This window comes from Fistularia commersonii, chromosome 8 (assembly GCF_037954325.1).
Source record: "Fistularia commersonii isolate RoL2024-O1a breed Wild chromosome 8, RoL_Fcom_v1.0, whole genome shotgun sequence".
Lineage (NCBI taxonomy): Eukaryota > Metazoa > Chordata > Actinopteri > Syngnathiformes > Fistulariidae > Fistularia > Fistularia commersonii.
The window spans coordinates 11,555,135-11,582,908 of NC_141291.1; the positions used below are offsets into that span (position 1 = coordinate 11,555,135).

At 38.5% G+C, this 27,774-nt stretch overlaps 5 protein-coding genes across 7 annotated transcripts in view; 3 read left to right on the forward strand and 2 right to left on the reverse strand.

The window, feature by feature from the left end:
- Positions 1 to 4,146: 4,146 nt before the first annotated feature.
- On the forward strand, positions 4,147 to 12,773 carry kpna1 (karyopherin alpha 1 (importin alpha 5)). Of its 2 annotated transcripts, none has more exons than XM_086151160.1 (14): positions 4,147 to 4,208; positions 5,052 to 5,185; positions 6,348 to 6,461; positions 6,726 to 6,825; positions 7,057 to 7,151; positions 7,337 to 7,468; positions 7,707 to 7,795; positions 7,924 to 8,023; positions 8,204 to 8,367; positions 8,888 to 8,966; positions 9,062 to 9,187; positions 9,285 to 9,412; positions 9,761 to 9,936; positions 10,813 to 12,773. In XM_086151160.1, exons 2-14 carry the CDS (start codon positions 5,060 to 5,062, stop codon positions 10,998 to 11,000), a joined length of 1,617 nt encoding a protein of 538 aa, XP_086007286.1. In that variant the 5' UTR covers positions 4,147 to 4,208; positions 5,052 to 5,059; the 3' UTR covers positions 11,001 to 12,773. The 2 variants fall into 2 exon arrangements, with proteins under 2 accessions (XP_086007286.1, XP_086007287.1); XM_086151161.1 differs by lacking the exon at positions 4,147 to 4,208 and adding an exon at positions 4,890 to 4,969.
- An 844-nt stretch (positions 12,774 to 13,617) lies between these two features.
- Positions 13,618 to 16,509, reverse strand: fam162a (family with sequence similarity 162 member A). Its single transcript, XM_086151162.1, has 5 exons — positions 16,353 to 16,509; positions 15,564 to 15,656; positions 15,220 to 15,334; positions 14,704 to 14,812; positions 13,618 to 14,515 (listed from the first exon to the last, which is right to left on the reverse strand). The coding sequence occupies exons 1-5, from the start codon at positions 16,393 to 16,395 to the stop codon at positions 14,399 to 14,401; spliced, it is 477 nt and encodes a 158-aa protein (XP_086007288.1). The 5' UTR covers positions 16,396 to 16,509; the 3' UTR covers positions 13,618 to 14,398.
- Positions 16,510 to 16,880: 371 nt separating this feature from the next.
- mix23 (mitochondrial matrix import factor 23) lies at positions 16,881 to 21,705 on the forward strand. Of its 2 annotated transcripts, none has more exons than XM_086151163.1 (5): positions 16,881 to 16,971; positions 18,147 to 18,272; positions 18,641 to 18,787; positions 19,295 to 19,354; positions 19,430 to 21,705. In XM_086151163.1, exons 1-5 carry the CDS (start codon positions 16,921 to 16,923, stop codon positions 19,478 to 19,480), a joined length of 435 nt encoding a protein of 144 aa, XP_086007289.1. In that variant the 5' UTR covers positions 16,881 to 16,920; the 3' UTR covers positions 19,481 to 21,705. The 2 variants fall into 2 exon arrangements, with proteins under 2 accessions (XP_086007289.1, XP_086007290.1); XM_086151164.1 differs by lacking the exon at positions 16,881 to 16,971 and adding an exon at positions 17,658 to 17,954.
- Positions 21,706 to 22,903: 1,198 nt separating this feature from the next.
- LOC147231946 (cystatin-B-like) lies at positions 22,904 to 23,869 on the reverse strand. Its single transcript, XM_086151166.1, has 3 exons — positions 23,708 to 23,869; positions 23,526 to 23,627; positions 22,904 to 23,204 (listed from the first exon to the last, which is right to left on the reverse strand). Exons 1-3 carry the CDS (start codon positions 23,771 to 23,773, stop codon positions 23,076 to 23,078), a joined length of 297 nt encoding a protein of 98 aa, XP_086007292.1. The 5' UTR covers positions 23,774 to 23,869; the 3' UTR covers positions 22,904 to 23,075.
- Positions 23,870 to 24,119: 250 nt separating this feature from the next.
- The window catches only part of drd3 (dopamine receptor D3), a 32,379-nt gene continuing 28,724 nt past the window's right edge, over positions 24,120 to 27,774 (forward strand). The window contains exons 1-2 of the mRNA XM_086151167.1: positions 24,120 to 24,543; positions 25,467 to 27,049. The gene's annotated coding sequence lies outside the window, so the exon portion shown is untranslated. The remainder of the gene's footprint in view (positions 24,544 to 25,466; positions 27,050 to 27,774) is intronic.

Genomic DNA, 27,774 nt, shown 5'->3' on the forward strand with positions numbered 1-27,774 from the left:
AGGTTTTCGGAATAGCGTTCCAGATGCTGTCATTTTTTTTTCATATGAGTTTGATTTTTTTCCAGGACTATGTCTTGAAGTTACGCATACCTGTGACTAAATATTTTGTGCCATCATACAATCACTTAGATCAGTTGTAATGCATAATGCACAAAAATAAATGTTAAACTGAGGCAACTGAGTCATAGCGTTGAAATTGCATTAACCTTTCTTCATGAATCTCAGGTTGTTTGTGATGTTTTTTAAAGGAACAGTGCATTACTTATAAAGATTTTTTATAATTTACCTGTCATTCTTTATACTACAACAAAGGAAAAATTTGAACTTTGTGTTACTTCTAGATTATTATGCTATGATTTATTGGTTGAGCCCCCTTGACATCAAATTAGGCCGTCTGTGGCCCCTGGACCAAAATGATTTCAACACCCCTGGGTTAGATGGAGGAGTTTGATTCGCTGTGATGACCCCTAAAGGGAATTGCTGAAAGGAAAAGAAAATTACATCTTACACTCGACTTGCACTTTCAGACATCAAATGTGAATCAGAAGACACTCTTCACAGTTTTGTCAGTCAGAGCTGGCTTTTGTCGACTCACCCTGACATTCTCACGCTTGGTCTTTAGTTCACTTGGCAGCTGCAAACGGAAAACAAGGAGAGGAGAACAAGCCAGAGTGTAGAGACGCAGCAGACCTTAGATGACAGAAATGAATATGTGTGGGAAGCCATGGGAATAGTATACTATAGCAGGTTTCATCAGTAAGTGCATTGACACCATTGTACCTAAACCCCCCATCTGCACTTACCCAAATCAAACACAATAGATCAGACTATAGATTCGTACTAAACTTGAAAGTGTAAAGTCCTGCTTTCAACTCTTGGGACCTTTACACTTGCAGAGCAGCCAAATACAACCTCCGACAGTCCATCAGGCATGCAAAGGGGATCTACAGGGAAAAGGTGGAATCCTCATACCCCAGCCATGGCATGTGACATCTGGATTATGCTGCATCACAGCTGAATATGTTCTTTGCCTGTTTTGATGCAGACAACATTGCACAGCCACTGTGAATAGAGGACCCCATACTCACCCTAGTAATGGTCGTAGTGAGACAGACCTTCAAGAGAGTAACGTCCCACAAAGTACCAGAGCCTGATGGCATCCTAGGACAAGCTCTGACAGCATGTGCTGACCAACTTACTGGAGGATGTTTACAAAAAGTAAAGTGGTCCCTACCATTTTCAAGGCCCCCATCATTGTCCCAGCTCCAAAAACAGCAGCAGTCGCCTACCTTGGTGACTTTTGCCCTTTAGCACTGGCATCAGTTATCACAACGCCCTGCAGTATATCCAGCTAAAAACTTTTCTGCTCGCTTCCATCTGGCAGATGGTACCAAGACCTGACTGCATGCACCAAATGACTGAAAGACAGCTTTTATCATCAGACTGTCAGGCTCCTTAACTCGTCTTAAACTGTTTAAGAAACTGCACTAGCCTCATATTACCGCACAAAAATCCATGCACACACACTTTAAGACTGTAAATGTTTACATTGTCAGTTTTAGCTCATGACCTTGCATGTGTAACTAGACAAACTATTTTAATCTATCTGAATTTGAATATCTTTACTGTTTTTTGATTCTTGTATTTATTGTTATTCTGTGTTGTGAATAGGGATTTGAGTGGTTCTCAAAAATATTTAATGGTATGGTGGACTGCGTTATCCTGCATATGAAAAATAGAACCTGTAAACTAATTTATTCACATTTAGTCTTTATTCTGTTTCATTACCTTGTGTAAACTCAGATCAGCACTAATTGTTTAGATATGGACATCATAAGAACCATGCTAGTGGGAGACCAAAGGCTAAATAAATAATGGTGAAGTACCTTTATTTTCAGATTCAGTTATACATACTGCACAACATTAGTGAAATTTGACCGCTGCATTTAACCCATCGTGGATGAACCATGAATCAAGGGGGCCCACATTTTTCATCTTTACTAAGAAATTAATAAAACTATTCTATTTTTTTTCCACATCTATATCCATGGGTGGTTTTGCATACACATTAAACCCATCTTGTTCAATACACTGTGTTGTGTAAAAAATCCTGTAATAGATCAGCATTCTGTCAAGTCTTTTTTTATTATTAAGCTCAGTCACAACACAACAAATCAAACACAACTTTCAAATGGAGAGACATTGACTTTGATTCTGTAACGAAATAAGTGTTTGTCTACTGGCTGCACACCTGTTTATGCATGGAGATGCAGAATCAAAGCATTTTTTTCTGATTGTCAGCAACAACCTCAACAGGCCCTCATGTCTCACCTCAAATGTATCTTTTACACAAACACACACACACACACACACACACACACACACACACACACACACACACACACACACACACACACACACACACACACAAACTGCAATGTTTGCATAGAAGATCAAAGCTGAACCAAGTATTAGTCTATTGGCTCATTGGCTATTGGCCTGAGCGTGACCTGGTGCCAGACCGTCTGTTTCACTTCACATGTGTCACTAACAGTGATGGAATTCCGGCTCTTTTTAGAGAACCGGCTCTTTCGGCTCGGCTCACTAAAAAGAGCCGGCTATTACGGTTCCCAAACGGCTCTTCAGATTATTTTGTTGCTTTAATCAATATATTACCAATAATAATGTAACATTATACACAAAATTAATTAATAATTAATTTAAAAAAATGTATTATACTACTATATTATACAATTTCTATACTATTTTTCACTCTACAGTGAACTTTTAACTAATTAAACTTTTAACTTTTTATACCAGGCAACTTAAAAGTTAAGCAACACAGGATCCCTGAAAAAAACACGAAATATAAATCAAAATATTTACAGATCTACAAAAAATAAATTAATAAATCCAAATTTTTTTTTTAGCTTTTTATACACTCAACAAATTTAAAGTCAAACAACAACACAGAATCCCTGAAAAAAATGTGAAACAACGAAATACAAATTAAAAATATTAATTCGTCAGTGCTATAAATAAACTATAAGATACAAGAACTTTTAACTTATTACAATTCAACTTTTAACCAATTTAGACTGAAACAACACAGAACCCCTGAAAAAACACGCAAAAATATAAATTACAATGTGTAACACAAAAAGAAAAAGATGAGCAGTCTCTACTGAAGATTGGCATCTAGAAACACCAAGCGCTTCAGCTTTGAGGGACTGACGCCCCTCCCCCCTCTGCTCAGACCACTAAGCAGCGCAGACACGGAGACGATGCCACGCATATTGACCAATCACGTGCACCCTCAACAGAAAAAAAGCGAGCGAGAGAGAGAGAGAGAGAGAGAGAGAGAGAGAGAGAGAGAGAGAGAGAGAGAGAGAGAGAGAGAGAGAGAGAGAGAGAGAGAGAGAGAGAAAAAAAGCCGGCTCCTGATTGGTGGGGAACCGGCTCCCGTCGTTCGCTTCAGAGAGTCGGCTCATAGAACCGTTACGTTCGCGAACGACACATCACTAGTCTGTTAATTTATTTAAATCTTTGAACACACTTTTATTTGGTCTGTTCGTTTGTATTATGTAACAGTAAATATCATTTGCTTCGGTTCAGTCATGTACAGAGGGGGGATAGTGAATATATATGTAGACGGATGCTGAAATTAGAGCTGCCAGACAGGAGGTCTAGAGGAAGACCAAAGAGAAGATTTATGAACGCTGTGAGATAGGATATGAGGGTAGTTGGTGAGAGAGAGGAGAATACAGAGAATAGGGTTAGATGAAGGAGGTTGATTCGCTGTGGCGACCCCTGAAGAGAAAAGCCGAAAGGAAATGAAGAGTGATATTTCCTCTTCGTGTCAAACTGCACCATGAAAATTTCACTTATCCTTTACAACCAGTGCTACGGAACAGTAGCATAAACTTTCAAGTGTTTCCAACACTGTTTTGCAACACTGATTTAGTTGAAAAAATGTTTTATTATTGCAGCACAAAGTTTTATCAGTGTACAACATACCGTCTTGAATGGGTTTTGTTGCAGCGATCACCGGTTGCTTTCGATTACCCAGAAAAAAAAGTGTGGCGGGTGAGGTGGAGTGTAAATAACAAGAGGTGACATTTAACATCACGCATGCGCATTGTAATACCGGCGACGGCTGTAGGAACGGTGGCCTAACGAATAAGGGATTAGAGAGCCCGATTAAACAGGTTAGATCATATTTATTATTACAGTAAGGAACAGCTTTGTATTCTTTTTACTCTCAGAATGCTATTTCATCACCAGGGTCTAAAAAGTAGTTTTTCGCTTCGATGTTTTCCCGTGAGCTAGTGTTAACGTTGCGTTTCAGCGCTAACGTTAGCTTCTTAAGCTAGCAGCCTTTAGCGAGATAATAGCTGTCGATAGTAGATGGACTGAAATGACACTTGTAAACCGACTTTATAAACACTACAATTTGCTTTCCAGTGCTTTCATTCGATTTGGAATTAGTAATATGATTAAAGATGGCCATATGAAGGATACACTACCTCGTAGAGTCGATACAATTAAAGCTAACCCGCTAAGTTAGCTGCTATCCTGAGATGCCCTCATTAGTTGAACTGTGTTTTGTGAGAGAAATTTGCCCTATTCATCAATGTTAGCTTTAGATGAAGGCTCAGTTAATTAATATGCGGGTTTGTCCTGAACATTTGTTTAATGTTACATAAGCTGTGAATTGTTTTTTGGGTCCTTCTGGCAAACTGTTATATGCACCTATTAGCCAAGGCTGACAGCTTAAACGCAGCATACTATCAAGTTTAAAGCAACCGTCTTGATATGAATGCCCCCCGAATAAGGATTTCTACAAGTCTTACTCAATGTTTGAATAACGGCGATGTAATTTTTCGTTTATAAATATAAATGTATTACAGTGGTCATTTTGAGACCTGTAGTTTGTGATCCATGTAGTTTAGCTTGCAACCTTCTATAGGTACGTTTTCTCCAATCTATAATATATAGTCTTGTCAACACTGTGCAGGTTAATGTATATGCATACCTTTGCATCTTTCAAGGCTGCACAATGAGTCAGGGTAAGGACAATGCACGACTCAAGAGCTACAAGAACAAGTCCCTCAACACAGATGAAATGAGAAGACGGAGGGAAGAGGAGGGTCTACAGCTGCGCAAACAGAAGAAGGATGAACAGGTGAGACTGATGATATACTCAAAGGTAGAGATGGTATTATCATGGTTCTTTTGAAAGGAAAACTTGGGGTAAACTGATGGAATTTTTCATGACTCTGTAGATCACCTTTAGATGTAATCCCAGAATAATACTAATTTGGGGTGATCTCTATCTGTTTATAAATGCCAAGTGTCAGGGTATACCTTTGATAATGCTTAAGCTCTGATTCACAGCTTCCTTGCCTGTAAACAAGGTGAAGCTCAAGTGATACTTCAAATATCACATAGGTCTATATTTTTAAAGACATATTGTTTATGGGAAATAGCAATATATGTCTTAAGCGTCAACAGTAGATTTTAAATACTAGAGTTTTTAAGCATTCAGCTTATATTGGTTGTTTCTTTTACATTAATATTCATGGGGGGGCGTGAGAGACAAAAGACAAAAAAACTGTAATGTGAACTTTAAATTCATTGGCCGTTGCCACCTGACTGTATATTAACAAACATCAGTCTATAACTGATGGCACATCATTCAGAATCTCTGTATCTGATTTCTAAATAGATACCTTAAATTTAAAAATTTCATATTGCATGCCATATAACAGTGTTTGCAGATTAGAACTACAATACAGTCGGATGAAGCTGTCATTTTCTCTCAGAAATTTCAAATTTTAATTTGGGGAACTTTGGATAGAGTTTCCAATTCCCTTTTCCACAAATCAAGATCGTTAATATCTGTATCACAATTGCCAACACAAAAACAAATGTTCAGCGTGACAGCCAGACAATCTTAGTATTGATATGTTAATCGTTCCTATCATTAAAGAATATACGTGTTATTTTTACATGGCATATTAAGCGTTTCACAATGTTTTTTCTGATGAATCTAAGTATCTCTTGAATAATTCCGACAAGTTAAGACACTTGAAGAAGCAATAGTTATTGGATCAGGATCTTGACCATTGTCGTTTGAATATGATTCACATCTGATCAGGTTACTCTTTACTGGAATAGAAATATTAGTATATCTTCCCTGTAACTGCTGAATAAGAAGAACCTTCAGTGTTGTATAATGATTCTTCTTGATGGAAAATTCATGACATATCCATGAGATACAACTTAGCCGATATTTGAATTCATTAGTCAACATATCATTGTTTATTATCATGTTTGCATTGCAGCTGTTCAAGAGGAGGAATGTTGTTACAGTTGAGGATGATAGCATCTTGGAAGATGATGGAATGGCTGATAGTGGCTACCTGGAGTCCCAGGTGAACAACATGGACCCACTCATGGTGAGAAAAAATTGGTATTAAGATTCTGTTGCCTGCAGAGATACTTTGTCCATGTATCATATTGTTATGCAGAGTCAATCTTAGTCTATCTGTCTTTTCTATTTGATCTCCAGTTATCTTTTGAATAACTTGCGCGCAATGTTAATAAAATTTAAAATTTTTATTAGATTGATAACATTTATTATCTTTAGTACCTCACCTGGCCACATGCGACTTTGTGTCATATTGATTTTCAATTGTGGTACCTCTGTCTGTGCCTTGTAGGGTGGAGTGATCTCTGAAGACATGACTCAAATGATCTTCTCTAGTTCTCCTGAGCAGCAACTAATAGGCACCCAGCGCTTTAGGAAACTACTCTCGAAAGGTAAGCCAATTTTTGATGGGGATAAGGGGTTTACACACAGGCAGTTTTCATCCAGTCAAACAAATTCTTGCGACAGCTAATTTTTGCTGCCATTGAAAGTTGGATAATCTTTTTACTAGAAATTTAGATAACATCTTGTTATTGTGTTTTATTCATTTGACACATTTTTGAACAGTTCCCTTAAATGCAGTGTAGGTTATTAAGTATGGTTGTGTTCTGTGTCTGACACAGAACCCAACCCACCCATTGATGAAGTCATTGCCACTTCGGGAGTAGTGGAGCGCTTTGTTGAGTTCCTGAAGAGGAGAGAAAATTGTACATTGCAGGTACCTTTCCTGTTGCCATTAAGTGTGCTGAGTGTTCATGAAATTTGTCTTTGAGATTTTTTTTCTCGGTGCGTTTGTCTGTGATAGATGGTATATAATATAGCATATATTTAACATTTCAGAATTAATGTATAGTGCACATGACCAAATGAGCGGACAGATGAGTCATTTTTATTTTGTTGCAGTTTGAGGCTGCATGGGTGTTGACCAACATTGCATCAGGTACATCCCACCAGACACGAGTGGTCATCCAGGCTGGAGCCGTTCCTATTTTCATAGAGATGCTGAGCTCAGATTTTGAAGATGTGCAAGAGCAAGTAAGGAGGATGCAGCCTTTCCCTGTGTCATTTCTTATTTCTAAACTGCTTCATCTGCTTGTAAATAGCAGAACACATTTGGATCTAGTTTTCTGGAGATGGATTAAAATATTAATATGATTTACCATTTGCTTTTTGAGGAGGTGGAAATTATTTTGGTTGTTTGTTTTTAATTATTTTCAATTCATTGTACATTTGCAGAGTCTCTAATAAACATTCTACCTGCTTTGCCTTTTAGGCAGTGTGGGCACTGGGCAACATTGCAGGAGATAGCACAGAATGCAGAGACTTTGTCATAGACTGCAATATTCTCCCATCCCTGGTACAGTAAGTAGAAACACACTATTGGTTGTTGAAGACAGTAAGAATCAACATTACTTCTGTGAGTGCCCATACTGTACATGCTCCTTTTCAGCTTGTAGAGTAGAACTTTCATTATGAAACCAATCTTGCAGGTTATTGGCAAAACAGAATCGTCTCACAATGATGAGGAACGCAGTATGGGCTCTCTCAAACCTCTGCAGAGGAAAGAACCCTCCTCCTGACTTTGCAAAGGTAATTTGTCAAAATTAAACAAAACAGACCACATGATACAATTCAAACTGCTTCAATATATCAAATCTCACCTCCCAATGTAACTTCCTGTATAGAATTGTTTAATCTGAGAGACAAATTTGTCCCTCTCAAAACCACCCTTTCCTCTGACATCCGGCATCTCATTGTCTCATTGTGCAGGTGTCCCCATGTCTCAGTGTGCTTTCTTGGCTGCTGTTTGTCAATGACACAGACATCATGGCAGATGCATGCTGGGCACTGTCTTATCTATCTGATGGACCCAATGACAAAATCCAGGCTGTTATTGACTCAGGAGTCTGTCGCAGACTTGTGGAGTTACTGATGTAAGTCAACACAAAGGCATATTGGTTTATGAAACTTTATAGGCCCAGCTTTTACAAAGCAGAGTGAAGGTGCAGTCCACCAATAACAACCGTGATACCAATATTTCAAATTCTTCCTTCATGCTGTATCATTACACTGGGTGAATGCCCAGATGTTGGTTGGTGATGAATATTGTCTTGACATTGTGTTAGCATAATTGTTGTAACAGCTCTGTGTGAAATCTCATCTTCAGCAGCGATTGTAATCTCACATTTTAGACTCCTTTTAAAGCCTATCTGTTCAAGACTCATTTAGAGCCGAGTCAGGAGATGGAATATTACACTTCATGGGCCACATATAGTTTTGAAGTAATACCATTAAGTATCTAGCACAACAATTTTTTAAACATTTTTTTTTTTATTGAAACACCTTCAAGTGTGGAAACTTAATTCTTATCGTAGTTTGTCAAACAAATTAGTTGTTTAAAGCTTCTAGGAAAAAGTATGAGTGAATGTAAACCACTGGGGTGTTTTGTTTTAGGCACTCTGATTACAAGGTGGTGTCCCCTGCACTGCGGGCTGTTGGTAACATAGTCACAGGTGATGATTTACAGACCCAGGTAATGGAAACGTGCAAGTATCTATCATGTAATTTTACCTGTGCCAAATGTTATTAAATGTGTCTAAATATGGTGTAATTGGTGTTGTGGTGTAGGTGATTCTAAACTGTTCGGCCCTGCAGTCCCTTCTTCACCTCCTGAGCAGCCCCAAAGAGTCTATTAAAAAGGAGGCTTGCTGGACGATCTCCAACATCACTGCAGGGAATCGAGCACAAATTCAGGTGTGTGTGTTTTACCATGTATCATTAGTTGACCTAAAAATGTGTCAGGTTGACTTGCACTGTTCCTTCTTTAATCAGTATTTATCCCTCTTGGTAGATGGTGATGAATGCAGGTCTCCTGCCTCCGCTTATTACTATTCTGCAAGTAGCAGAGTTTCGCACAAGGAAAGAGGCTGCCTGGGCTATTACCAATGCCACCTCAGGGGGATCTGCTGAGCAGATCAGGTTAATACTATTTGATATCGTGTAAACGCAGATGTTTAGTTCAGGTTATACTCATCACACATTTAATAACTATTGCAGCCAAAGCATTTGAATCACTATATAGAATATATTTTGCAAAGACAGAAACAAATGTCTTTATTTTATCTGAAGTAATAAATCAATTTAGAGCTTTTAACCAAACAATTTAACCAAACCATATAATTTGGGCTGTATATTGAGAATGTTGTTTACCATTCAGAAAAGTTCAACAACATAAAACAATAACCTGATACTTACGCAGCTTATTTAGCCCCAGAAAATTGTTTGCAAAAATATTTGCATACTTAATTGTTTGTTGCCCCCCCACAGGCACCTCGTGGAACTTGGCTGCATAAAACCATTGTGTGACCTGCTCACCCTCATGGACTCAAAAATAGTACAGGTTGCTCTAAATGGCCTGGAAAACATCCTGCGACTTGGTGAACTGGAGGCCAAAAGGGGGGGTGGCATCAACCCCTATTGTGCACTCATAGAGGAGGCATATGGTAACTGCACACATTCTCAATCTTAAACCACTCAATTTAGTCCATAAACAAAATACATGGGAAAATGCATTCCCATGTTCTGAATGATCCATACATTCGTATTCATTAGATAGATCAAAACAGGCCATTGCTTGCTGATTAGTCATGGCTCTAAGTATAACTATGGCTGCAAACAATAGACTATACCTATATGGCAGTTGTTTGGAGGCTGATTCTGCCTGTTAAATGTTCTCCTGAGTTTCCCACATAGGGAATGCTGCCATCTTAAACCATGCCACACCCTGGCATGCACATTATGTTCCCATAGTATATTTCTATGGTAATGTGAACGTTTTCATGTGTAAAAACATTTTTCTGACAAGGGGAAAAAATCTGCGATTGGTGTATTGTTTGAATTCTCCGTCCACTGCAAAAATAACCAAAAAATAAATGAAAAGGAAAAGCAGTTGCAATAATTAATTGTGTGTTGCTGCATCACATTTAAATTCTAGGATGAGCCATTGAATTCCTGAATAAGTGTTACATTGTCATTGGGGTTTTGCTCAGTTGCTAAATACATTTTCAAGTAGGCCATTAAATGAATAAAGTGGATAAATAAAAACGTAATAGATTAGGGAATTTAACATCAAAAGTGACTGTAGGACAAACAAAAATGCTGTCATTTTTGTCTCTGAGTTTGAATTGTAACACATTCTTGACATTTTTTAACCACTTTTTTAATTATCAAAATATTATTGTGTAACTTATTACCTGTTTGCCATATTGAAGCCGTAGAGGACTCCGGATTCAAGATAAGCTTTGATAAAATTATAAATTCCTCTATGGACTAAAAGTTGGAGTATTATAAATCCCTAATGTCTACCATTTTCTTCTCAGGTCTGGACAAGCTTGAGTTCCTGCAAGGCCATGAGAACCAGGATATCTACCAGAAGGCTTATGACTTAATCGAGCGCTTCTTCAACACTGAGGACGAGGATCCATCTTTGGCTCCAGCTGTCGACCTGCAGCAGCAACAGTTCCTCTTCCAGCAGTGCGAGGCCCCAATGGAAGGCTTTCAACTATAATGCTAAATCCTGTGCTCCACCTTCATCCTCAGCTCTGCTCATTCTTCTCACTCTGCCAGCTGCCGTGATCAAGGGCGACAAACCCAGTGCCCAGACGTTCCTTTCTCATTGTCAGAGAGATCAATTCAATCATTATCATGATTATAATGTAAAATTACAGGAGCACGTGTGCATACATCCAGCGTGGGTCAGGTTTTACAGTCTTGTCAGCCAGTTTGTGAAGGTTTCACTCATCATTCTGTCTTGCGCTGAGCTCACCTCTGCGTTTCGATTCTCCTAGTTCCTGAATCTGTCACAGGCTCAATCCTCAGCAACTCTCTGCTCCCCAAAAGGTATCCAGCAGGTTGTACCTGTAATTTGCTCCACAGCATACGTTTTGGATTCCCCCTCAGCTCATCCCGAACAAGAAGCCTGCGTTTTCATAATCCTGCAATTGTGGGCCCCCAGCTCTCTAGGACAGCAGCACAGCTTGTGTGATTGAAGTGGTCCTGATTCACAAGACAGATTTTATTTTTCAACCTACCTTGCCCCACACACAAAGAATGATCTAACCTAAACGCTGGATGACGGTGAGACACAAACCATTTTGAAATGGTCATTGGACTGAACTGCCCACAGCAGGGCCATGCGGCCAGTCCCAACCCAAGGACTAAACTGACCTCTACGAATGGCACTTAAAACGACTCAAAAATGGAGGTGAGGTCCCTCGCCTGCTTGTCATTGGATGTGACTACAGATGGACAAATTAGGAACCTGACTGTCGCTCGGGGTGGAGCTTGTCAGATGACAAACCCAGCTGCTTTTGTTCCCTCCTGGATCTCATATCATGCATTCCTTTATCCAGTAATGGGACTTTCCACCTGCTCAGGCTCCATCCTGAAGCGTTTGACTGCCTCCTGCCTCTGGTGTGATGTGAATAATCCCGTAGGAAAATGGGAAATTGCAGTCTTCCCTCGCACTGAGACAATTGGACAGACTTGGACATGACAAAACAGACTATTTAACCCTGGAAACTGTCCAGCAGCAGACCAGTGGGGAATTTTTTTATTATCTTACCATAATTTCATTTCTTTGCAGCACTTTAGTTCAGGACTGATGCCTGCTTATTGAGAATATACAGTAGTTCTTACATTAACTATTTAACTGGTCTATAACATGGCTCTGCCCTTCTCAGGAAGTGAGGTGTAAAGAGGTGTGGTCTGTATCCTCTGACCCTTTTGGTATGACAAGGATTACAATGTACTTGAGATTACCCCTCCAACAACGGACTCAAGCATTTTATGGACTTCAAGCTGTTAGCACATTAATTAGAATCAGACCACACTGCCTCAGCAAAGCTACAAGAACTTTGACAGCTCGAACAATTGGCGATGTCGCTGTGAGCACTCAAACTCTGCTCTCCAACCTATTTTCAGGTAGTATTTTCTAATTTGAGCATGCCAAACATTTGACACAATCAGCTTTGGGTCCGAAGGGTTCTTTTGTTTTCTTTCGTTGTTTGGGTTTAGCATCTTTCGTGTTACTGATGGTGCCATAATCCTCACTCAACACCAATCCTTCCACATAATTTTAACCATAATCCAGATTAAACTTGAAAATACAGGTGATCACCTTAGTTAGCTAAACTGAATGTTTACCAAGTTATCTTTACATTGCTTACTTTTGTCAGAATCTCTTGAGATGGCCAGCTCTACATGTTCATTACTGTTTGTTGTATTGAGTTTGTGCAACTATCCCGTTATGCCATTTGCATAAAAGCCGTTTCATGAACCACGACATCAGTTTCCTTGTAGTTAACACTGGGTATTCACCAACACGCTAAAGAGGTAACTGGAGGATTTCTGTGCAATTCAACAACTCCTCATTTTGTAGGTAAATCAAATTCTTTGATAATTTTTTTTGTAAACACATGCTTATTAAAATTTTCAAGTCAGTGTCACTGACCGTACAAAAATCCAGTACATCAGAGGCCTCTACATTCAAAGTTCTTGCTTCTCGTGGAGTATAGAGAGGCCTTTATTTTTCAGACCAAGAAGCAAGTAATTTTCAATTCAGCATGTTGCTAAAAGACAAGTCAAACTTTTGTCTACCAATGGTGCTGATTGAATTCAATTATTTTGGTACAACTAATGTCTATCATTTTTACAAATGAATTCCCACTTACCCATGCTTTGAAGAGAAACCATGACTAAACATCCACTAAAAGTATAATACATTTTAAAATGTATGTATATGGAGTCTAGACTAACTTTGTTTTGAATGCAACTTTATTTTAGTAAATGAAGTAATGTGTTCGTTCCATCCCTTTTATTCCCCAAAATAATCTTAGTTGGCCCTCTAAAATCGGACAAACATAATGGGGGGAGGGGGGCTTTGTGTACCTGCTGTGACTAATTTTTTGTCCACTTCGGCTATGATGGCATCACACCATGTTCATAGTGGCCAGCTCGGACAATAAACAATACAGACTGAAGTTGACAGCAAACCTCAAGTGCATTTCAATTTCTTACATACAAACACCCCTATATAGAAAATATGAGGACCAATTCAGTTTTTTGAGACTTTAGTCTCCAATGGGCCAAATATGGAGACGCATGTCCAGATAAAAAAAAATGCCTTTTTTAGATTCCACTAATTGTCCTGTTTATTTTTTAATTTGTTTTTTTAACTGTATTAACTGTACATAGTTCATCACAATAGGATTACAGGAGAGGTTGAGCGTTATAGCAGACACAAACGGTTTTATTTAGGTCAGAGAACTACCATCAGTTAATTGAAACAATTACCCATTATTTATAGAAACGCTATATACAAACAAAGATGTCTGGTTGCTCAAAGATGTCTAATTACAAGAAAACAAGGACAATTGACCATTGTGATTTTTTAACAAACAAACAGTAAAAATCCTTGAGTGAAGTCTACTTTCGCTACAAATTCTCCGGGGAGGATCTACAAGACAGTTATGGTGGACGACTCGAACTCAAAGTACAGTAATTATTTCCTATTGGAAATCAAAACTTTACTGGAAGCCATAGTTTTGATGTCTGAAATTGAGACCTACATTTGGTTCGACTATGATGTGGGTTTTGGTGATAGTTTTTGCAACCAACAGATACTGCTGTGACAATAGTGTAACTCCTTGAAAAACATAGCTACTTTATAACCTTAATTTATAAAAAGGATAAAACACTGCTTTGGGTTTCAGTATTTACAGAACCTGTTGTTCAATTGTTAATATGAAACTGCTGGTTACCGACATGATGATGTGAACTGTTCCAAAATCTTTGTTTGTTCTACATTCTAGGCTGAGAAGAAATCTCTGACGTTAAGGGGAAAAAAAAGGACATAATGAGTCAGATGTTTTGGGGAATTTCATGATTGCATTTGAAGCAACAGTCCTAGGTTGCCTTGCCAGACAGGGAAAGAGCGGCTTCCCTTTCTTTTTGTAGTTCCTCTCTCCATTTAGCTTTCTTCTCCATGTTTTGACTTGTTAGGGACTCGTTCCTGCTAACAGCCTGCAACAAAAATGCAAAATCATGTTTTGGTTCAACCTTAAATGCAACAGTAAATAACATTTCTTTTCAGTTGGAACAACAATCTGTGGGGGACACAAACTGCTCTAGGTAAACAAATCAATGACTTCCCAAGCCCCACCAAAGAAGACAATGGAGGTAATGGAATAGACTGATCTATTGTCACCTACCCGTTTGCCCAGGATGACCATCAACAGACAGGCCCCTATTGTGGCAGCCATCATTACATAACAGGCTTTCACTCTGATTCTGTTTCTGGCAGCATCAATCATTTCAAACCTGAAGCATGTACAAAACACCAACATACACAGAACTTAGATAACTGCAGGCACTGTAAAAACAAGACATACGTATGAGCTAAATTAAAACTATTATTTCATATTGCAATTATACAGTTACATCTTTCATTAGTCAAGTATTCCGCATCACTGCATCAAATTAGAGATAACTGATTGTTGGTATCTGGTGATTGTTGTTCCTGGCTAAGGAGGTCTGCAGTTTGTTTCAGTGTCCGTGTGGGCCTTTATCAAAGTCAAGATCAGATGTGATCCCCACCCTGATGTTAGGAAGCACAGTAATTACCCTGTAAATCAGCTGTTTCTGGAAGGTTACTTAACTAAATCAAACAGGGGGCTGGTGAATCCGCAATGTGCCACAAAGCATATAAACAGGAAGGGGGTACTTACGACACAAGCTCTGGAATCTGGTCTGTATTTTTGAACCGTCCTGACCAGACCAAAACCTTCTTGTCCATGTTTGAGGGTCTGTAACCTGGTATTCTGAAACCACCGCGGGGAGATGCTGAATGGAAAAAATAGGGCAGTGATTAGGATAGAGAAGAGAAATCTTTGAGACCCCCCTCGCACTGCAACCTGATGTCCGGTATTACTTTTTTTCCTTTGGGTCTTGGTTGACAACTGACACACCTACTTAACGTTTAATTTACTGAAAAGGTTTGCAGCAGGTATAGAAAATGGTGTAATCGATGACAATTTGCATTATTTCCTTGTTTCACTATCGTCACAGTTACCCTGTTCCGGAAGAGGCTCTGCTTTAACTTCTTGTGGCTTATTACTCATCCCTCTGTGGCTCCATGTCTCACTGACGTGTCTGCCCCTCTGACCTGTGATGGTGTAAAAAAAGGTACAATGAAGTCCTAATTGGTGTATAAAGTGAGATTCTGTGGTGGCACATGTCCATTACTTCCATGAAAGGTTAGAGGTGATGATTTATCAAATCAGCTAGACTTCTTTTGAGGCTTAAAAAACTTACAGTTCCTGATTTTGAACAGCTGGATTTTAGACGAAATCCCTCCGTGCGTATGATTTAAACACAATATACTGATTCACATCGAGGTGGTGGAAGAAAATGTCTGACGCTGAAAATGACACGCTTATAAAACAATAACCGAAAACGATGAGATGATATCCGTGCCATAAAAAAATGATAGAATACAACAAGACTGTCATGAAACAGTTTCCCGGTCCAAAATAAAGTTATTTACAGAAGGTGTTTTATGAGCTGATTTGGTCCAGGCACACAAACCAAATGAAATTTCGACACACCCCTCAAGCTAAGCCTTAGTAGTCGATTAAGATGAAATAGATTTGAAAAAGGGGACATGTCGTCCCAATTAGCACAAAGAAATGCCAGTGAATGGGAAACTTTTAGAAGCTGCTCTTTTTGTAATGTTTCCCCTCTACATAGGACTGCTGTTGTTTTGACCATGCGTTTACGGTAATACTGGCGAGTGACGCAACAAGGCAACCAAATCATAGAAACCGAAAGAAACGTAGAAATTAAAGTAGTTAATACGCACCTAGGAAGTTGCCTATCGAGAGGCGCGATCTGAGGAAATTCATGCTTTATTGTCTTTCAGTAATTAAGGTATTCAATCGGTGAAATCATAGAAGAGCGAGGTTTCACTTCAGTTTCCGCCAGCTGTTGAAAGTCAACTAGCATAACGCTGGCAGGAACTCCTCTAAGAACCCCGCCTCCTCAGTACAGGGGTCTCCTCAGCGTGCCAGATTAAAAAGATAGGTACAGCGATCGCGCCTGTGTTTGTGTAAAAAAAAAAAATCGTGGTTATCGATAAAGGGAGGGTTTGGGTCGCGTTATGACGGGATTTTAGTTTGAAAAAAGGAAGATGTAAATTGAATAGTGCCGATGACAGCACAGTGGGTGACTTGATTCAATGATCACTAATTACATAATTTTTAAAATGACCTAGGGAGAACATATTTTGTTAGCTGTGTTTAATATCTAAAAACACATTTGTTTAAATTGATAATTGTCATTCTAAAATACAACAGAAGTTAGATTTTAACAAAGGCACTCTCTTGAACAGCTGCGTCCTCCGGTGGCTGCTGAGGTCCGTGCGATCCAGCATGGCGGCGCCCGATGGAACTTTAAACTGTGAGGACTTCTCAATGTTTCAGGTAATTTGGCCAGGGTTTTGGTAAATTAATTTCTGACCTTTAATTTCCTGGCAGCTGAGGCTGTCGAGGTATCGTTGTGCTTCATATGCAATGCCGTAAATGACCGATCCTCCTGTTACGTGCAGCGGGTTTCGGCTGAAACAAGTGGGGAAGAGATTGATCAGAAGGACTAAGTCCTTAACGGCGTGTCACGAGTCTTCAGTTTTTCCTCTGTAGCAACTTAAACAATTGTTCACATCCATCCAAAGACAACGTGAGATGACACTTTCAATGCAGCAAAATGTATCAAAGTCAGTGTACATGTTTATTTGATTTTTTTATGTATATATTTTTTTTTTCCCACCATGAGTTGTATACTTTTGGCAAGTCGTGGTACAGATTTTCACGGTCCCAACACATTGTTCCGTGTGTGTTCTATTTGAAATCTTTCGTATATTTTATTTGTTTTAATTGGATATTAAAAAAAAAAAAGAACGTCAATTACAACAAACAAGGTTTATTCACAGTTTCTTGCCTATAAATCAATAGCAGGAAATAACCAAGAAAATAAATAAACTTTAAGCAGTTGCTTATTAATCTATATTAATTATCCCAAGAACTCAGAAAAAAAACTTTAAAAATAAAAAGGTATTGTTATTAGATTTGAACGGTCATATGAGTGGTGCGATTTCATATATATATATTTTTTTTTCATCAAAGACAAGCACTCAGCAGAATATCTTCACTTGAATGCTGTCTCGGACTCCACACTTAGCTGCAGATGAGATGAGAGAGAGAGAGATGAGAACAACTTTATTTATCCCGAAGGAAATTGTTGTGCCAGAGTTTCAAGCAAAAATATTACAAAAAATATAGCAAAAAATATTACATAATAGTAGGAAGGAGGGAGAATAAGAATGTCTTAAGAAGGTCTTAAGTACAAAGATTTGAAGATTCCCTGCAGCTGAGGGAAGAGGAATTAAAAAAAAGTCTGATAGCCTCAGGTAGGAAAGACCTCCTGTGGCGTTCAGTGGAGATCACTATGGTGCAGCTCCATCAAAATGGACATTTAACTTATTCTGTTAAGAATGCAATGGCAAAAAAGTTGAACTGGGTTCTGTGCTCTTCCAGTGTCTCAATTCCTTGAGTTGAAATAGTCTTTTTATTTGTGAGTAATCATCTAGTGTGTTTCTCAGGAGGTGCTGAAGGTGATGCGAACGATAGATGACCGCATTGTTCACAGCCTGAACACCACTGTGCCCACTGTCTCCTTCTCAGGCAAAGTGGATGCCACTCAAACATGCAAACAGCTCTATGAATCAGTGAGTGTGATCCCCTTGACTGAATAAGTGTGTGGAAGTTTTGAGACAATTCCTCATCAATTCCTGTCTCCTTCACTGTAATGACCTTATAACATATATGTGGCGTATATTTCCTCTTGTAAATCACGTTGATCGTTTCCGCCTATAGTTTACCACATTTAATACACATATCCATCTGTATTAACCCAATCTGTAAATCGCCTCTATATTATTGTCAGAATACACCCTGTCATACTGTTCATTTATTTATTATATCTGCACTTCTGGTTAGATGCTAAACTGCATCTTGTTGCCCTGTACTTGTACATATGTAATAACAATACAGTTGAATTCAATGTAATCTTCTCTATTGGCTCCGTATCACACAGATGATGGAGGCCCACCTGAGCCGAGACAAAGCCATCAAGGGGTGTATAGCTCAAACATCTGAAGCAGTGGGTAAACTGCGTGAAGAGAGAGTGAAGGACAGTGACAACCTGGCACTCATCAAACAGCTCAGAAAGGAGCAGACCAAAGTAATTCTTGTTTCTCAGGCTGCATTTACTCCAGGGTTGTTGATGACAAAATTGTCTACAAAATTGTCAGTATCAGATTCACTATGCCTGCTGTATATTAAAATAGAATAATTTCTGATCCCTGCATTTATACTTGCTTGGCAATCCTATGACTTGCATATCAACACCTGGGTTTGGCAATGTACTCCCCCTAATAAAAACACAAAAGCTGCCAAATTGATTTCTAGTTTACTCACATATAACTGCAGCAGCAATTGCTTAGTGAATTTCCAGTAGAAGAGGTTGTTGTGCTTTTTAAAACTGGAAAAGACATCTTCTATTACACTTTTGTGAGTGGCAAAGGTCCATTATATGGGCATTTTTTTAAGAAACAAAAATTTGTAGTTTTGACGCTTTCATGACATTTGCACTTATATCGCTTTCAGATTTGATATTCTGGAATCTGATCCTTAAGTGTCTGTTTACAATGTCAAAAACAATTGCTTATTCTCTCTTCATTTTCTCCAGTTAAAGCTTATGCAGTCTGAGTTAAATGTTGAAGAAGTTGTCAATGACAGAAGTCTGAAGGTATGTTAAGTCTCCACTTGAAACCAACGATTCCACATCTGCCATTTAATAACCTGTTCTTAATTCCTGTTGTAGGTTTTTATTGAAAGGTGCCGAATTCACTATGTGCCCCCAAAGGTGAAGTGAGGAGTTGATGTGTGAAAAGGAGCTACTTTACTCAAGGGTTGAATCAGGACTGGAGCTGAAGAAGCGACCCACTGCATCCTCACCGCAGGGGGGTTGCTGTCCACTCTGACCTCTGAATAGTAATGGACCATTATGATTATTGTCACTACCGCTATCAACAATGTTCGTCTTTGATGAGAAACGTTGTACACGAAAGATTTTTTTTCTTTTTTTTAAAACAATGAAATGTTTTCAAGTGAAGCTTGTCGTCTTTGATTTAATGTCTTTCTATTTGTTACATAAGACTTCAGGTAGTGTCAGGAATATTTCTCACACCAGTTTTAACAAATTCAAAAGTGCTTATACAATCTCTCCGCTGCTTTTAGCCTCTTTTCAATAGTAAAAAGCAAAAAGATTTGTCGCTGATTTGTGTTGTTGTTACCTTGAACGGAAGCTGTGTATTTCAAAATTGAAAGATTTTCATACACATTCAGAAAAATAAGAAAATAGCAGATGCAAGAAGTAGTTGATTCAGCTTGCAGCATTCCAATATTACATTACTTGATGTGTAAATGTATGCTACTTTTGAGATCAAAAACTGCCTATGATTGCACTGAACGTCAGCGGTTTCATGCAACAAATGTTGGAACTCTGGTTTTGGTGAGTATGTCTTTTGTAGATTCCTATGCAAATACATGCATACCATAAACCAGGCATTAATTATTATTTATTTAGGAATCAACATACTGCATAAATAGAGAATAAAGACACATATGGCTTTTAGATGTTGTCAGTTTGAAATGTAATTCATCTGATATTAGAACTATGTGCAGCGGTGTGATTGTTACATTTTTATTAGCTCATGGTCAAGGGGTTTAACTTAGTTGTAGATGTGATTTCAGACCTAAAATATTCAAATGTATAATTCCAAATATACAAGTGCTCCCCCACCTAACCTTACTTTTATTCCAATAAGTAGCGGGATAAATAAATAAATCAGCAGAGGAAAATATGAAATAGCCCTATCTTTACAAGAGGTGTTTTCAAGATTGACATCCGAGAGCAAAAAGCAATCCTTTCTTTTCCAAGAGCGGTGCAGTTTCCCCGTTGATCACTTGAGGAAGCCAAACACCACCAGTGTTGGACTGAAGAGTTGTTGCAGATTTTTATGTTTGAAAAGATAAAAAGACACTTCCTCCTCTGTAGATTCGTTGAGTCAGAGACATCGTTTGCAATAATTAACCACGCAGTTAAATATTTATAAAGAACAAAAGTCTGTAAATAGTTATGAGGTATTAATTTTGTTCAAGCAGAGTTGTAGGTGAAGATGACAAAATTAATAAAAAGTAGATAAAATCAAGTGATCGTATAAGCTAGTGAAGATTTTCTATGTACCTGTATATGTTCATTTAATTTTGTACTCATTTTAAATAGTTATGACATATTTATTTTTTTAGAGTTGGATAATTATGTACCTATTTCATAAATGAGTGAAGATTTGCTAGGTATATGTTCAGACTGATATTTCATTTTGTACTAACTTTTTCATTTGACTTTTTTTCTACTTACTGTCCTTGGAAACTGTGATGAGTCATTTAACTTTGATTGGTTGTTTGTTTAGTTGCTAACATTGAATTCAGAGCTAAATATAGCAGTTGTCCCTCCAATATGCCTACTCAGGAATTTAACAGTTTATTGTAGTGGCAAGCAGTGATCAGAATTTTATATTTAAATTAGGTCAGTGTTGAAACTACCTTTTGTTCTCCCAGTTGACGCCAAAAGCAAACTACTGTCATCGCATTCACGGGAGAGAGATCCGTGCAGAAAACACGATTCAGTGAGAATCACTGATGTGCAACTGCATGTTTTTTCCATTGTCAAAAAAACTAAAATAGGAGTCACATGCCTCAAAGCCAGGGTCTATTATTATTTAATATCATGTAACCAAACTTATTTTAAGAATTGTGATACACAATGGTTCAGTTAATTTCAAATCCAGTCATAGATGTGACAAGCATTACTTTTATATGTATGGTTTGGAGTCAAATATCCGCTTTTTTTAAAAAAAAAGCAAAACACCCACCACATTTGAACTTGATTCTTCAGAATATTGCCCAACATTTTTCTGACACATAGTCATGCTAAACAACAAACACATGAGCCATGTGTGTTATAACACCCATGACCAAAAGCTAAAAAAAAAACAGTGATCACAGGTTACATACTGGATTTATGATACAAGGTCACATGTGGCACAGGACTATGTGACTGTGTCACATATGGAAGTGTACTTTTATGCATATTTATATCTCTGAATTGTGCCATTGAGCGTTTGATAAGGTTTGATAAGCTGTAAAGAGATGTAACTGAGCATTGCGTTTTGACTAGTATTTGTTACTCAACAACCCCTCCCCAGAAAAATTGAATTACAACAGTCAGAGTTCAGCCTGTGTATCGGCCAGAATGAAAGGAAAGGTGCAAAAGACAGTGGTGAGGCCAGTGACTGATGCTGTGTGCTTCAGAGACAGTTGCATTAAGGAAGACAGGAAGCAGAGCTGGAAATAGCAGAGATGAAGATGTTAAAGTTCTCTTTGAGAGTGACAAGGATATACAAGATCGGGAATGACTCCATGAGCACATTAAATGTTTTGGAGAGGTCAGAGAGACCAGACTGAGATGGTTTGGTCATGTACAGAGGAGGGATAGTGAATAAAGTGGTAAAAGGATGCCGAGGTTGGATCTGCAAGGCAGGAGGCCTAGAGGACGACCAAAGAGAAGATTTATGGATGTAAAACAAAAACATTTCACTGACCAGCAAAATTGCAATAGTGTTGTTCAACACACTATCTTTTTTTTTGGTTAAAATTTTTCAAACCCATGGAGGCTGCATCGAAAATTTTCTCAAATTAATGTATTTTGTCAATTTAAAAGAAATGCTATTTCTGGGGCCAAATATGTTGCTATGTATGCGTTGGTGTGTGAGTGAAAGAGGAATGCTAATGAGACACGAAACATTACCAGTGGTCAATATGGATGCTGCCAATTGAATAGGGAATGAGATTCTATTTTGAGTTCTTACAATCTTGAATCTGACTAAAAAGGAATCACTGCCTCACCAGTCATGGACATCACCGCACATCACTGAGTGTCAGCAAATTTGATGGATTTTCCACCCATGCATGCATTTCTTGGTTGAAGAGTCTTAGTCATTGTAACAGTGAGCCAGTGTTCCACTTCACTTTATGTGCTTGTTCCACATTACATGTGCTGACAACCCCACCCTGCCACTCCCTGGGTGTGAAGTTGAGCTATTGAAAGTTAGTTACAAACCCCTTGATCAATATGTGCACAAGCTCATCAATCAGGATACAAAAATGTTATTGTTCAACTGTTGAATTGTTCTTTCTCTGAGCCTAAGACAAACAGCACTGAAAAAAAACATGCCTTTCCAGACCTTCAAGAGTTTTGCTTTATTGAAGGATTCATCATGTAAAAAAATCTTGATGAGCTATGTAAAACATGATGGTGTTACAGGGTTCAGCAGAAGTTTATTTCTTTCTTTTATAATAAAATAGACTTCAACTGTAGCCTGTGGATTGCTTGCCCTGTGATCTCTTTAGAAGTATTCGATAGGATCACACGCACCCTTGGAAGGCCGATAGTCAGTCAAGGTCATGGGTTCATTACTACATCTCAATGGTTCATAAACACGGATGTGAATATGATCATCTCCTCCTACGTGTACCTGCAAAAGATTAAAAAAAAGCCATGTTTTAAGGAGATCTTTTGCAAATGTTTTTATCTCTACCATCTTGTAAAAATGTCACAGACACATTTCATGGTAAACTGCAGGATGTTTGAACAAACCTCTGACATTGCATTTCTCAAAAATGACAAGAAATTGTCACTGACTAGCAATCAGCCAAAGGTCGCTATCTGGAGTTGGTACTGGCTTCAGGTGCAAAATTGACTAAAATTGTGGTGCTTGCATTGTGGGATTGTGGGCAAAAGCCAGTTTCAGTCATCGACTGGGTCCCCATCTATGCCAACCCCAGAAAATAAATACCTTGATGAAGTAGTTGGTCCCGGCCACCACCTGAGTCTTATAACGCTTGGCGATGAAAATGTCGTATTGCTTTCCTGACTTCTTCTCAACATGTTGCTTCATCTGGTTTGCATCGGATGACAAGGAAGATAAGATAATAGACTCAAACATCACTAGTCTGCATGAAAATATTCTCTACTCACGTTGTCACATATAGTTTGGATTTGCTCGTTGGGCTCTTTCTCTTGGGTAGTCCCACCACACATCATCTTGGCAACTTGAAGATGTGAAAACAAAGGGTGAAAGGGAGAAGATCGTTCAATCCGACTTTCTGACGGCGAGTGATGCGAGTTGGTATACTTCCCCGAGTGGGGACGTGTAAACATGTGACGCTCCAAATTGGTCCGTACCATCAGCGTAGGGGTGCGGCTCACCTACGAAAAATCATAATGCAGATTTCGGATTACGCTATTTGTTGAGGAAAATTAAATATTTAATGTAAAGTCCTGTATATGTATGCTGAATGTCAAAAATTAAAGCGGGGTTGATATGAAGTATTTTTTAAAATGTTGCCTTCTTCCAAACACACACGCAAAGTAACGTAGATTAGGCGAGGGTGTGAGGGTTCCAAGTCAGTCCCGGAAGTTGAAACACTGGTTTTTTTTTTGTTGTTCCAGCAGGAGTTAGGGATGGGCCATACAAATATTTTCCTTTTACATAACAAACCATTTCTTAATGTTGAAAAATCGACCAATGGGTAAAATGAAGTTTATTTATATTATTTGATATTTTATATGTAGATACTTGTATACTTTTTTTTCTTTTTTTTTTACTTATAATAACATTCGAGAAAAATGAATCATCACATTTCAAGTAAATGACATCCTGTTTTCAACTCAGTTGCGTATTTGGACGTATTTGACACCCTTCTTTAAAAGTGTCAGGTGTGTTGCTTAGGGTTGAAACCAGACTGGAGCTGAAAAAGAGACCTGCTGCATCCTGACAGCATTGTACGGAAGGATAGAAAGACACTTCCTCGGTAAGTCAAACAGAGGGATCTTTTGCAATAAATAACCACGCACAAACTTCTGATGAAATATTTATACAGTACAAACATCTGTAAATATTCATGACATATTCATTTTGTTAGAACAGAGATAGATAAATATGAACTTATTTTATAAATCAGTGAAGATTTGTTATGTATATGTTCAAACTGATATTTCATTTTGTACTCATTTTTTCATTTGACTTTTTTCAGCTTACTTTCCTTGGATACTATGATGAGTGATTTAAATTTAATTGGTTGATTGCTTTGTAGCTGACATTGACGTCAGATCAACATATAGCAGTTATTCCTGAAATGCAGATTCAGGTATTTAATGATTTATTGTAGTGGCAAGCAATTATCAGAATGATTGGGTTATTGCAACTCAAAAATACTTTAAATGGATATCCTCTGTTTGGCAATCATTATAATATTCAATATACATAATGAAAATATAGCAAATAAAGTAGGCAAAGTGTAAGTGCTCTGTCCATGTTTGTTGTCATTAAAAAGATGAGATTTCTCTCTTTAAACCCTAACTCAACTGAGCCTGATTGGAGCCACACTTTTCATTTTGCAGTACACGGCAGATAATAAAAATAGAAACACAGTGATTTTTGTATTCATGAAATAGCAGCGCTAATGACTGCATGCTTTTGAGAACTACATATTATAACTATAGGACGTTATGGGTAGTTTCCTAGTTCCTAGTTCCCACTAGGGGAAGGCAAGGTGGAGTTATCTCACCAAGCTTTAGAAGATACCACTACCAGTCATAGTATTCAAGGTTGAAAGAAATATCTGATCGGCCCAGTGCTTTCTACTCTCGTCCATATTCATCTGCTTTTGTGTATTTTTCATGCTTATTCTGATTCTCATCCCCTCTGATTTGGGGTCTGCCATATGTCTTCCAGGCATCTCTCCACCATTCCAGGAGTGTCACCTCAGTTCCAAGTACACTCATCTCCTGCTTGGGTCATCTCAAACACAAACTTCAACGTTCTCTCTAGAACTCTGTGAAATCCTCTCCAGCTTCTGACTGTTTTGCTCATGGTGCAGTTCAAAACTAGATAATTTCCTGGGTAGTTTGTTATGATTAGTTGAAAACTAAAAACTAAAGCTGAAAAGGGAAATTTGCTGAGGAAAATAAACTCACCTTTCAGTTGTGTGATCCACCTACTAGAAATAGCAAGGTTAAGTGAAATAAAATAAATAATAATACATTGGATTTATATGCCTTTTTTTCGGACCATTCAAAGATGCTTTACAAGTCATACTGAAAACCAGAATATTAAATGAATAAATAAAATAAAGTAGAAATCATGTTAGATTTTAGAGACATGCTTAAACAATTGCAAACAGGGTGAAAAGCACAAAAGTAACACCTGCAGTGAGCCTGAAAATGTATTAAGGAGAGAAAGAATGATTTAAAGGAGAAAGAATCTGGCCATGAAATTGATTTGCTGTACAATCTACCAAGTCAAGGTTTGCAGGATGACCCCCCCCCCCCCCCCCCCCCCCCGGGCGAAGCACAACCAACCGGGTGGCAGTTGCATATCCCAAACTGGGCTGATTCCACAGCAAAGGAAAAGAGCTTGACAAGGTCACAAACACTGTCTGTAAGCAAAATGCAGCATAGTATCATCAACAGTATGTGTCATCTCGGAGGCATTTTCTCTGACCTATCTATCTGTAGAGATCCCAATTTTAATTTGTATTGGCACCCATGATGACTGAAGAGGAAGCAATTGAAAGTATTTATATGATACAAATACTACCCTTCCCAACCTATTAGCTATTTGGAGTTGATAGAGCTGACCACCTGACTATCATGCCACTTCCAACACAGTTGAGGTGGTCGCCTCCCTGGGACAGTGAATGTGGTTGTCTTTGAGCAACTGTTGGCTACCCCGTAAAAATACTTTGATTCAACATTCTTTGTCTGCCAATGTTCAGCTCTCCATCAAGGGGATTTTTTTTCAAAGTTTAGTAGCAACCTGTCAAACTGACATTACTTTTTGTTAAGAAGTGATTCAAATTTATATTTCATCATATGTATGTATAGGCCTCCCCCCTGTTACGGTTCTTTAAGTACAAATTAGGTGTATCAACTTCACTTTACATGTGTGCTCTGAGAAGACCATGATTCAGATAAACCAAACAAACATGAACTGCCCGCCTCAAGTCCGGATGAATATTTATGACGGCCCAGTTTAAATGATCAGTGGTGAGTGACTGTCACCTCCACTCCCTGGTAGTAGAGAAGTGAGGGTGATGTGGATCTAATAGAAGGTGCACTTTGGCCTCTTCCTCCTCCTCTACACCCCCACCATGCTCCCCTGCTGCACTGGATTGCACTGCTGCGCCCGAGCTGTCAGTATGCTGTTCCATGTGGTGTCACAAAGATTCTGGCAAGTTGTCATGGTGTTGCAACAATCCTCCCATGCGATCTCCACATCTTAAGATGGGCTTTAACAGAAAAGGTTGAAATATTCAGGTAGGATGCCAGTATGACAGATGCAGACTTAAAAGGGGTCCCTTCATGGACACTGTCTTTACGTCCCATGTTGACTGTACGTGGACTCATGCCTACAGCATGAACAATGTAAAGTATGGTGTGATTCAGATTGATTTAGCATCTGTGACTTTAGACTGAAAGCACTGCCCAGTTATTGATTTGTCTGCACAGTGTCTTGAGAAACAATACATTTCACCACAAGCTGAAAAAATATGGATCTTTAACGATCTTTAATCTTTACGGCTCTTTTCTCTAACAGTATCCCCCGAGTATAAGGTTGCTGGATAGATCTGCTCATACAAAAACAAATTTGTAGGCTTTACTTTTGAATGCCAGCACAGATATGTGAACATCTGCCATAGAACATGACCAAGGTAACCACGTGCTCCGCCAAGGCTCCATCTCTGTATGACCTACAGGCAGAAATTAAGCAAGGTGTAAAACTATGAAATAATTAGACAACTTTGTAGATTTTGGAAGGTGACTTTTACCAGGGAACCATAACCAAAACACTTGCCGGGTGCCCTGAATGGTGGCACAAACTCAAAAACACAATTCACGAAAGTATGAACACACATAAATGTGAGCGATACATGTTTGCTAAACGTTTTCAGTGTGAGGAAGTAACAGATCAGATGTATAATGCCGAGGGTCTTTGTCATACGTTTTTTGGCATGGACATTGTACCTGGATGAGATGTTGGA

Excerpts from the sequence above, each read along its gene's own strand:
- kpna1 (XM_086151160.1), top strand. The coding sequence starts at position 5,060 with ATGAGTCAGGGTAAGGACAATGCACGACTCAAGAGCTACAAGAACAAG. Across the intron at positions 5,186-6,347 it reads AACAGAAGAAGGATGAACAG|CTGTTCAAGAGGAGGAATGT; the intron begins GTGAGACTGATG and ends TTTGCATTGCAG. Across the intron at positions 9,413-9,760 it reads GGATCTGCTGAGCAGATCAG|GCACCTCGTGGAACTTGGCT; the intron begins GTTAATACTATT and ends GCCCCCCCACAG.
- fam162a (XM_086151162.1), bottom strand. The coding sequence starts at position 16,395 with ATGAATTTCCTCAGATCGCGCCTCTCGATAGGCAACTTCCTAG. Across the intron at positions 15,335-15,563 it reads AGAGCCTCTTCCGGAACAGG|CATCTCCCCGCGGTGGTTTC; the intron begins GTAACTGTGACG and ends TTTTCCATTCAG. Across the intron at positions 14,813-15,219 it reads CAGATTCCAGAGCTTGTGTC|GTTTGAAATGATTGATGCTG; the intron begins GTAAGTACCCCC and ends TACATGCTTCAG.
- mix23 (XM_086151163.1), top strand. The coding sequence starts at position 16,921 with ATGGCGGCGCCCGATGGAACTTTAAACTGTGAGGACTTCTCAATGTTT. Across the intron at positions 18,788-19,294 it reads TCAGAAAGGAGCAGACCAAA|TTAAAGCTTATGCAGTCTGA; the intron begins GTAATTCTTGTT and ends CATTTTCTCCAG. Across the intron at positions 19,355-19,429 it reads TCAATGACAGAAGTCTGAAG|GTTTTTATTGAAAGGTGCCG; the intron begins GTATGTTAAGTC and ends TTCCTGTTGTAG.
- LOC147231946 (XM_086151166.1), bottom strand. The coding sequence starts at position 23,773 with ATGATGTGTGGTGGGACTACCCAAGAGAAAGAGCCCAACGAGCAAATC. Across the intron at positions 23,628-23,707 it reads TCCAAACTATATGTGACAAC|ATGAAGCAACATGTTGAGAA; the intron begins GTGAGTAGAGAA and ends GATGCAAACCAG. Across the intron at positions 23,205-23,525 it reads GGACCAACTACTTCATCAAG|GTACACGTAGGAGGAGATGA; the intron begins GTATTTATTTTC and ends AATCTTTTGCAG.